General features: G+C 35.4%; 1 protein-coding gene across 1 annotated transcript; it reads right to left on the bottom strand.

The window, feature by feature from the left end:
* Positions 1 to 2,159: 2,159 nt before the first annotated feature.
* On the bottom strand, positions 2,160 to 7,942 carry LOC147069211 (basic juvenile hormone-suppressible protein 2-like). The gene is made up of 5 exons (XM_085951082.1): positions 7,831 to 7,942; positions 5,686 to 5,819; positions 4,283 to 5,119; positions 3,754 to 3,911; positions 2,160 to 3,344 (listed from the first exon to the last, which is right to left on the bottom strand). The coding sequence occupies exons 1-5, from the start codon at positions 7,913 to 7,915 to the stop codon at positions 2,252 to 2,254; spliced, it is 2,307 nt and encodes a 768-aa protein (XP_085807208.1). The 5' UTR covers positions 7,916 to 7,942; the 3' UTR covers positions 2,160 to 2,251.
* Between the last annotated feature and the right edge of the window lie 3,064 nt (positions 7,943 to 11,006).

Below are 11,006 nucleotides of genomic sequence, written 5' to 3'. Positions count from 1 at the left end.
ACGAGACATCATTGGTGGCGAAGGGTGGAGGTACTCTGTTAAAATCCGCCATAAATAGTGCACAATAAACTTTGTCAGACATATGTATTTATTTTCATTAAAATAAGACTACAATAATTCACAGATGGTGTTGTTTAGTTTTTAAAATTCAATTAAACCCTGCGAAAACTAAGCCTCAATAGATAATAGTCATAAAATGCTCGTCTATCCATAAAATATCTAAAATTATCCAATTAAATCATACATAACTTTGAATATTTTATATGTACAATAATATTTTCGTTGTCTATTATAGTTTGGGTTAGGCAGGACTATGAATTTGACCTGAATGGTCTATAGTGCTATATTAAATAAGTAAATATTAATATTACATTTTTTTTTTTTGGTTTTAATTTGACATATCGATTGTGAGTATGTACCTAGTAATAATTAATTATTATAAGCTGAACCATGCGAGATAGCAGAATCATCTAAATAAGGACCTTAGTCGCCCATAATAGGCATCATACTACTGGGATCGCTGGGAACTTTTTATTGGTCAATAAAGAAATTGAGGACTACATTCTTACCAAATTTCAGCTACCTAACTCGGAAGTCTACTAAATAAAACTTTACTGTACTGATGGATTAGTATAAAAATACAGACAGTGACGTCCCTAGACAAAATGCCGCCCCTAGGCAGTGAAAAAATGCCGCCACATTTTTTTATACAGTACTTTTTATCATCCTTTCATGACTCCAATATCTAAGAAATGTGTTATATGGATAAATTACTAACAAGATATATACTGCCCTTCTAATGAAGAAGGCAGTAACTCGCAAAAATTGTGAAATTGAGTTATGAATGCCACCGGTTAGGTAATTTTGAAAGATATATATTCTGTTCACTTTAAAATCAGTATTATCACTAATATACCCTTAAAATCCTTAGTGAAAAAATTTACATCTTCTAAAATAATACATTTTTTTTAGCAAAAAGGCAGTAATTGCACCTATTTATTGCAGTTACTGCTTATTTATTATTACTTTGTTTGTATTTCAACATCCTACTATATAAAATTACCACCGTTTTTTATTAATTCACAGTATTAAAGTTTGGAAAAAAAACACATTTTGTCATTTATCTCGAAAGTGTGTAAGAGTCAGTTACTGCCTTCTTCCTAAGAAGGGCAGTATACCACTGAATCTAATTTAAATGTCATCTCTGGTTCAATAGACAATATTGCGAGTCTAAGGTTTCAGATAGGTACATTAAAAAATACACTTGACAACTTCCAAAACTCACGAGTGACTGGTAAATAAATTTGAAATTAGGTATACACGTGTCATTGCTGTTCACCAAGAACGTGACGTCCAAGGACAACGGAAGTAAACTAGACATCGTGAACCCGACAAAAAAATAAAGTCCTGTTAAATCTTTTATAGTAAGTACCTACCTACCTAAGTAATACATTTTGTTTCCAACCAGTGAGCTTAGGTAGCTATTTCTATGTATACCTAATGATTCTCCTCGATTTGCCGCCCTTTGGGTAACTGACGCCCCCAAGCGACGCTGAATCTGCCTACCCCCACGGTATGTCACTGAATATAGAATTCATCTTCAAGTTTTTCTTCAACAACTTTAGTAATAACAGAAATTGCCCCCACATTATGAAGCTGGCCCCCCTACCTATCGCTAAGGTTAAGGGCAGTGTGATAATGTTCAGTAGTGTTCCCTAAATGGTATTCCGTGGAACCCCATGGTTCCATGAGGTAAAATGAAAAGTATTTTTAGTGTTTGTTTTTTGTATTTTTAAATAAATTCACTTGCATTATTGAGTGGTCAGCACTCGTCTTCATATTATTATGAAGCACTGATTGCAACACCCTTTTGTGGTAGTCAAGTAACATGAGACCCTTCGCCATATTGGTTAAATAGCTATTTGGTAGATTAGTCAGGAAACACATTAAAACAATTAATAACATAACATTCTACACTTGAATATCATTCATCACATCACATTCAGTTGCATTGCATAGTAAAATATTTTAAAATATTTTGCAAACATAGTAGAACTTTTTTTTATTATTAGAACAAATTTGTGTTGTGGGGGCCATGGTTATAGGTATTGAGTATTTTTAATCAGGTATCATAAGAATATTTCAATAAAACATGGGTGTTATGATTGTTCAAAGAACATCTTTATTAAATATTCATACATATGCGTTAGTTAACATCAATCAAAAAAGGGACAGGCTGTGTCGTGGCAAGTTAGTACTTAATGTTGTCAGTGTTGAGACCACCATAAAAGTCTTGGTTGTAGTTGCTGAAGTGCTCGTAGTTCATGTTTTCGGAATCCTTATTCAACAAGTCTTTGTTCATGAACTCCTTGCCCATGAAATCCTTGCCCATGAACTCCTTTCCCATGAAATCCTTGCCCATGAAATCCTTGTTCATGAAATCTCCAACAACGTTGTTCATGGCGAAATTATTGCTGTGGTAGATGACGATATCAGTCATGAACATGTTGGGGCAGAAGAAGTAGCTCTCATCAATAGGACGATCCAGAGGGAAGCCGAAAGGCAAATCTTCGTAGAAACGAGCACCGCTTCCGATTCCGGAAGAGTATTGGTAAGGGAATCCGGTTCCATAAGGTACCTTGGCTTGTTGGAAGGGAGTGATGATGACGAACACTTGGAATTTCATGCCTCCAATTTTACCCTTGGGCAAGAGAAGTCTGAGTGGCCATCCGTTGTGAGCTTCAGTCTGGTCAAGACGGAATTCTCCGTTACCAGTAAGTCCGTTGACAACCTTCTCGTGAAGAATGCGGGTCATGGTCTTGTCGATAACAGTCCTGCTGAAATCTACGTTCTTGCGGTTGATGACGTTCTTTCCAGTCTTCAGCTTGTAGATGAAGTGGTCAAGCTCAACGAAGTTGTATTTGTTGTCGTCCAAATTCATCATACGGCCGAAAGTATCGTATTTGGGTCCCAAGAACATCCTGACGGAAACATCGGTATCCTTGTCAGACAAGATATCGAAGTTCACCATGAATGGCTTGTGGTTAAGACGCATCTGGCGAGCAAGGAATACGTATTTCTCTTTCTTGACATCGAGTTCCTCTTTGTTCAAGACTGATCCGGCGGTGATGTCAAAGTCAAATTCTTCCATGAAAGTGGTAAGAGGACTGAAGACAACATTTTCGATCTTGACGCCCTTGAAGAAAAGTTCGGTCTTGGTGTAGGATTTCATGTTGTCCTTGAAACGGAAGAAGTACCTCATGAAGCGAGTATACAGCTGGTAGAACATGGGATCGCGCATGGTGCTCTGGAACTGCTCAATAGCTGATGGTACATAGTTGGCCCTTAAAGAAAACAAACAATAATTATTAGTTAATGGATTTCATTTTTTTTCTTTCGATCATATCCGATCCCAATAGGAACTTATGGGCCTGGGCCTCCACAGAGTGAAGATTTGTCTTTGTATTTGTTTTTACGAGAAATGGATGTCAGCCACTTGCTCAACCTATTAGGTCCATACTCTGACTCATACACAACTTGAAAAACGATATGTGTACTTGACAGACCCAGGATTCGAACCCGGGATCCACGATGCTATAAACCGACGCTTAAGCTGCGCGGCCATTACGTGACTTAAAACTCGAATTCCTACTAGGTACACAATTTAATTAACATGAAGTTACATACTATGTATTATTCAGTTTTTTTTACTTGGTGTAATTGCTTTTTTTAAACTCATAAAACTTTACTCACTCTGAGTATGTGTAGACTCCACCTCCCAAAAGGAACTTGGAGATGACGGAAAGGTAGTCGAAGAATCTGATGTCTCCAATATCCTTGTTTCCTTGGACGAAACGTCCCAAAAATTCGATGTCTTCGTAGCTCTTGAGAGATATCTTGGTTCCTTCGTACTGTAATAATAATATACAAATAATTAACATTTAATTTGCATTGTACTGTCAAAGAAATTTACATCTCTTGAATAGTTATGTTATCAAACGAATGTGTATTTTTATTTAATTTAATTCATCAATTCATCATAAACTCAATACCTACCAGACAGTTGTTATGTTCAACTATCACATAACTAATTTTATTTCGCCGTCTTTAAAAGGCAACACTCTCTCTGCACTCTATGGTCAGAATTTTACAGCGCTTGGAAGATTAGTGGGGGGGGCGATGACGTCTTGATTAATTTCCGGGCAAGTCGGTAGTATATTAAATGATATCTATACCGAAATTTTTATAACTAGAAAATGTTGGATTTTAATAATATATTTACCAGAATGATGAATCCACGATCGATGGCCATACGGATGCGCCTTTCGTAATCGTCAACCTCTTGAAGAAGGTACACATTATATTCGTTGTCTAAAACGAAGTCCTGAGTCCTCATTGGCATGGCATATCCGTTGTGATATTTCATGTTGGGGTTGAAACCGGTCTTAATTGGTGAGTACCATGAGAATCTTCCAATCTCTCCGAGTCCGTTAGACAATCTCTCGAGGTAGTAACGAGCCATCAACTGTTGGTGGACATAATAGTACAGCTCTCCACGTCTGTCCTTGTTAAGGCCGAAGTCTTGACCTCCCATCCAGAATGGATAATCGATGTGGAAGTAGTAGTAATATGTATTAAGGCCAATATCGTTGGTGAAGTAAGACAGCTTTTGTTCATAATCATTGTAATCGTATCCGACGCTGAAGTTGTTGTAGATGGCGAAAACGTTGTTGTCCTTAGAGATGACACCATTGTATTCGGCCAGTTTATTATTCATGACGAATCCTTGGGTCTTAATGAAGTTGACCTTCTCCATGACGTCAGCGCTGACGAAGTAGAAGGGGTAGATTTCATAAGGTGCGGGAAGAACGATTCCTTGGCAGTCGGGACGGTGGAGGACAGCAATGGTGAAGGAGTATACGAAGAGACCTTCGTTCATGAATTCACGGGCCCAGCAAGCAGTTTTGTAGAAGGTGCCGAAGTCCTTGGCGTAGAAGAACAGGTGGAAAAGAGCAATAGCTTCATCTCTGTACTGATCGTGGGTCAGAGAGAAGATCTTGTTTTTCGCGAGGAAACCTTTTTGATAAAATCTCATGAAGTCTTTGACAACCTCGACTTTCTGTAACAAACAAATAAGAAGGTGTTTTTCATTTAATTTATCCATATGTCTTGTATAATACGATAACTACAGAACATAATATAATTGATTATCAGTGCACTTTCAGACTCAGAGGGACAGTAATAGTTAAACAGAAATCAAGTAAATATATTTTTGAATTTAGATTACTTATTTCCATCACTTGTGCCGATTATCAACGCTAACACGAAAGACTAACAGTATTAAACATACTATTATTCAAACTATTAAAACGCATTTATCGACTCGTTTAGTGTTTCGAGACTTGCAACAATTCATTATTCAAGTAATATTGCCCAAATACTAGGGATACTTATATCCACTACTTATGTGTGTTCAAACTTAATCGTCAATATTAAATTCAAAAATATTTTATTAATTTATGGAATTCTTAATTTAAACAATGGCAACACTTTTAATCGACAAATGCGACGTTGGCACATTCCTTAATTGTTTTCTTATACTGTCAACTATGCATAGGATTTCTAATTAATTAGTTTTAAATAACGCAACCATCTCTGCATTAGACCTTAATTAAGATTTCTTACCATGAATTTATCGACGTAGGCTTCCAGCTTGAATTCCTTTCCGATGCGCATTTGCTCATCATAGAAGTTCTTTTGCGTAACATGGTTCAGCAATTCGAATACCTTATTCTGCTTGATCAAGAACTCCTTGTCGGCTTTAAAGAAAAACAAAAAAAAAACAAATTATTAAGTATAAAAATTTTCACTACAAATATAAAAATATATTTATATTATTATATGCAGCGGTCGAAATGGGATGTAGCGGACCGGAGCTCAGTTCCGAATTGTAATATCCTCGAGACAATCGCTGTCTCGTGAAAAAAAAACGTCCCGGTTTGTGGGTCATTAGGTATATAAATCAAATTTCTTCACAATTCCAATATATTCAGGGTTCGTGGATATAGTGTATACTTGTACTAAATCAACTACTTAAACAATAACAAGTAAATAATACATTATTAATTTATAATTACTACAAAGTAGATACTGATAAAGGAACAAAGATGAATCAGGGCTCGAAATGGACCGGAGCGCACCAGAGCGCGTGAAATCGGTAAAATTATCGCTCCATCTTGTGGAAAAAATAATTTAACCGTCTGAGCTAGATAAGCCATATAATAAAAAAACAAACACACTTATTTTAATAAAATTTGATAAATAAACTAAATATCTTCAGAAAACTGTCGAGCGCTCCGGTTCGTAAACTTTTCCATTTCGAGCGCTGAGATAAATATACCAATTTGTAATTGTTTTTCTACGTAGTGTTGCCGCCAAAAGTTGATAAGTCGATAATTTAGGTATTAATTATAGTTAACAACGAATTATGTATGTATATATAAATATCTATGATATAAAAAAGTCGAGCTCGTCCAATATATTGTCACTGTTCTGGCAGAAGACACTAATTTAAAAAAATTACATATTGAGTTAGTTATGATAATGTTCCTTATTTCAAACATTGCCGTCTGGAAACCTTCTTAATAAATAAACAGTCTTTATTTTAAAGTCATCCTTTTTACGATTACTTAATAAACTCACATTATAGACCATTTCAAACATTTTAACAACTTCAAAGTCAAATTACTCAAAACTAGTATTCTCCAGTTAGTGTGTTCTGACAGAACAGAGACGACATTATAGAATACGCGCAAAAGCATAAATAAATTAGCATTATGCCCGATTTTAGAGGGCACGTCAAACTTTAAATTACAATAATTACTCCATAACATGATTTCGAGACTTACCAACGTTTGACAGTAACCCCAGAATATTATATAAAGTAGATATGCATGTAAAATGTTTCAATACAGTTAATGCATTTGTATGTCTATGATCAAATTCTTAAATAATTTTGTGAAAATTGTGAAGCATTCCGGTTCGTAAAATTGTCCATTTCGAACACCGAATATATGTATAGTAATTAAAACACGTCCATTGTAATATTTTGGTAATAAATACGTTTAATGAATTTGTCTATGTACTACTTTGGCCGTGCAGGCAGTACCTGCACCTAACCTCACCACTCCACCGCAGCTATCTACCAAATCAATTTATATACTCGTAATGAAATGGTACAATTGCGATAAATATTATCTCGTAACTTCGGAACCGTTTAAAAAAAAAACAGTAAATTGGTACCAATGTAGTGTATTTATAGGTTTCGTAAGCTTTATCAATATTGTACTGTGGGTTTTGAATTACAGTAGAATAATTACACACACAGCCAAATTTAAAAATATATATGTATTTTAAGTAGTCAAAAGATGATCAAAAGTTAAATATTTCGAAATCACACTTTAATTTGTATTATTATTCGCATCTATAGACTTTACTTTTATTAGTATCTTACGATTGATGTTTTTGTACTACAGATGAATTATTGTGAGTGACAATTGAGATTTAAAAATCAGTAATTATTAATTGCAGAAAAAATAATTAGAATGCACCAAAGACCAAAGACAATAAATGTAAATGCTTTGTGAGAAAAGTAGGATAAGTAAAAAAACTTGATGATAGATAGATATTATATAAAATGTGAAAGAGACTAAGTTTTAAACTTTTTAAATCAAAATCAATTAGGAAATTAGTGCCTTGTCGGAAACTGGATAACGATTGCTATGAAAAAGAAAGCTAGTAATGTCTGAATAAGTCAAATTCGTTCCTTACCAGTTTTGAATTCCTTGTTGATGTTCAAGAAAGTCGCCGAAGCAAAGGAGAGGCCCACCACAAAGAAGACAATGAGGAACTTCATCCTGAAACCTTTGCAGTACTCAACTGTGACAATTGGACAGATTCCTCGCTTTTTATACTAAATTCTTATTGTATGAAACACCTTATCTCAGGTTGAAGTTTTGTCATTGCACCAATATTGACTGGTAACCGTAATCCTGGTACAATGAAGCGATCGTAAACGTTTGGACATAACAAATTAAAAATTCAATGCATTCAAAACATGAAAAAAACTTTTTTTTTTTAATTCGACCACGTCTGATGCTAATAGGATCATATGGGCTTCCACAGTGTAGAGGCTTGTATTAACAGATTTTGTTTTTACGAGAAATGGATGTCAGCCACTTTCTCAACCTTTTAGGTCCATACTCTGACAAAATTGAAAAACAATACGTGTATTTGCCAGTTTATTTTAGCTGTCACAGAATCCATGAGAATGGGAAACTGGGCGCCAGGACAGTTGGGCGCCGCACTGTCGAATGAAATAAATAAACGTTCTTTAGGATTTTACACGGAAAATAAACGAGAAATTTTAATGCATTGGTAGTTTTACTTCATTTTGCTCTTAACATAATGTTTTATTGCGGTTTTACCTTAGGCATTATATAAAAATAAAAGCGAAGAACTTGAGACTGATAATAATGGAATAATTATGGGGATGCTTTCATATAATATGTATTTAGATAATAAATGGCTAATAGTGACGGCTTAATTTTCGGTTACATGTAAGTTGTACATATACAGTTCATCGTGGGACACTTATTCGTGCGCCGCAGCACGTGAAACATGGGTTCGTATAACATTTTATCAAATGACGAGTTCTTCGTTTAACATTTCACCGTGGAATACATTTGTACGTATCTTACAAAATGCGGCGATAGTTTGCAAATAGTACGGTTCCATTTAGATTAACCCTAACCTAACTTAACCTAACCTAGTAAAGACATCTCCACATGTTGTAGCATACGTACAAATAGGTATACTCCACGATGAAAATATGTTCAACGACGAAATCGTCATTTGATTAAATGTTACACGAACTCACGTTTCCTTGTCCTGTTTCAATTGTCCTGCGGTGAACTATGTACGTGCAAATTTCCGGATACGAATTTAATCAAGGCATTATCGGTACAATACTTACTAATAAGCTATCTCGAGTTTTTAAGCATATTTTATTGCACGCAAAACTTTTATTGTAGTGCTTATTTTAAAAATGCCTTTGCCTCCTGGTTAATTTGCCATGTGTGACTCATACATCATCAGATGTATACAGGGCTCGAAATGGACCGGAGCGCCGTTCCTGTTCGTGATATCGGTAAAATTATCGCTCCGTCTCGTGGAAAAAATAATTTGACCGTCTGAGCCAGATAGGCCATATAATAGAAAATCTAACACAGTTATTTTTATAAAATACACATAAATTTGACAACTATGTAAATATCTTCACAAAACTGTTGAGAGCTCTGGTTCGTAAACTTTTCCATTTCGAGCGCTGGCTGTATATGAATGGTCCAGCCATCTAGGGAGACCCAATTAAATGGGCTGAACGTGGTGCGAGCTCTGGAAAAGGGTAAAACTCGTTAATGTTTCTCTGTTGCCACCCTGACTATATTATATCATTGATATGTCTGGAGAATCATGCATCGCTCAAATGAGCTTAGCACTTTTTTCATAGTGTTGGTGTCATGCAGTGACGTCCAGTGGGGGTAGGCAGATTGAGCGTCGCTTGGGGGCGACAGTTACTCGAAGGGCGGCAAATCAAGAAGAATCATTAGGTATATATATATAAATAGGTACCTAACTTAGTAATTACGGAAATATCTCTCCATTAAAAAATACAGCTCACTGGTTGGAAACAAAATGTATTAATCGACATGGAGTGTTTAACCGGAGTGTATTTTTGTTGGGTTTGCGATGTCTAGTTTACTTCCGTTGTCTTTGGACGTCACATCCTATATATCCGGTATTAAAACTTTCATTTAATTCTTTAGTTCGAAGCAGACTTGAGAGTGGGTCTATTGTTTGGGCACCGCATCAGTTGAAGTATGGTCTTATGGTGGAGAGGATTCAGAAGAAATTCTTGAGACTCCTTTATTTGAGGTTGTACGGATACTATCTGTGGCTTTATCCAACTGACTTTCTCTTAGGCATGCTTACATACTGCAGTTTGCAATTTAGAAGAAATCTTTATTTAGCTATGTATTGTTTTCGACTTATACGAGGTATAAATGAGAACTCTGCCATTCTGGGCAGTGTTGACCTGTGTGTCCCTGATAACTATCTTAGAAATAGAGAACATCAGTTGTTTATTCTCCCAAGGTGCAGAACCAACCTGCCACTGATAATGCTAATTTGGAGGGCGATAACTATGTTCAACGAAATTGCTTCGGGTGTTGATATATTCCACCTACGTGAGGATGAGTATAGGTGGACGTTATTTTATAAATTTTTAAAATAGGTTCTGCTTAGCTCATCCGGTGTATTTCCATGTACCTATGTAATTAATATTTTTGTATGTACATATTTCTACTGTTTAATAACATACTATCTATCTCTTTTTTTATGTCATGTTGTGAACGTCTTAAACTTATAATTTGTAATGTCCACAATAGGTAAAAATAAATAAATTGAATTAAATTGAATTGAAAATTGAATCCTTGATGACAAGCAATGACACGTACAGATTTGAAAATTATATTTGAATTATAGGTAGGTACATACTCGTACTTATACTCGAACAACATCTTCTTGGTTACGTGTTAAAACTACGAACTACAAGCTCCTCCCATTTTTAACCGCAATTCCATTATAAACTAACAAGCTCCACCCATTCAGTCGACAACAGCGCCTTTTGCCTAAATCTTCTTGTTGGAGAGTATCTAATTAATTTATCCAAATATTTTTGCCAGTCACTCGAGAGTTTTGAAAGTTCTCAGGTGTATATTGAATTGTACCTAAAAACCGTGGACTCGCAATATTGTCTTTTGAAGTAGAGATGACATTTAAATTAGACCTATATTTTGTTAGTACTGTATCCATACAACACATTTCTTAGATATTGGAGCCATGGAAGGATGATAAAAAATATTGTATAAAAAAATGGGGTGGCATTT

This window comes from Rhyacophila brunnea, unplaced genomic scaffold (genome assembly GCF_057557595.1).
Source record: "Rhyacophila brunnea isolate RB1 unplaced genomic scaffold, BYU_Rbru_1.0 scaffold_24, whole genome shotgun sequence".
Lineage (NCBI taxonomy): Eukaryota > Metazoa > Arthropoda > Insecta > Trichoptera > Rhyacophilidae > Rhyacophila > Rhyacophila brunnea.
The sequence above is the reverse complement of the archived record's forward strand: the minus strand, read 5'-3'. Positions and strand labels throughout refer to the sequence as shown.

Bases quoted from the DNA above. Each gene is read 5' to 3' on its own strand.
- LOC147069211 (XM_085951082.1), bottom strand. From the start codon at position 7,915: ATGAAGTTCCTCATTGTCTTCTTTGTGGTGGGCCTCTCCTTTGCTTCG. The intron at 5,120-5,685 runs GTAAGAAATCTT...TGTTTGTTACAG, and splicing joins CCTACGTCGATAAATTCATG to AAAGTCGAGGTTGTCAAAGA. The intron at 3,912-4,282 runs GTAAATATATTA...TTATTATTACAG, and splicing joins ATCGTGGATTCATCATTCTG to TACGAAGGAACCAAGATATC.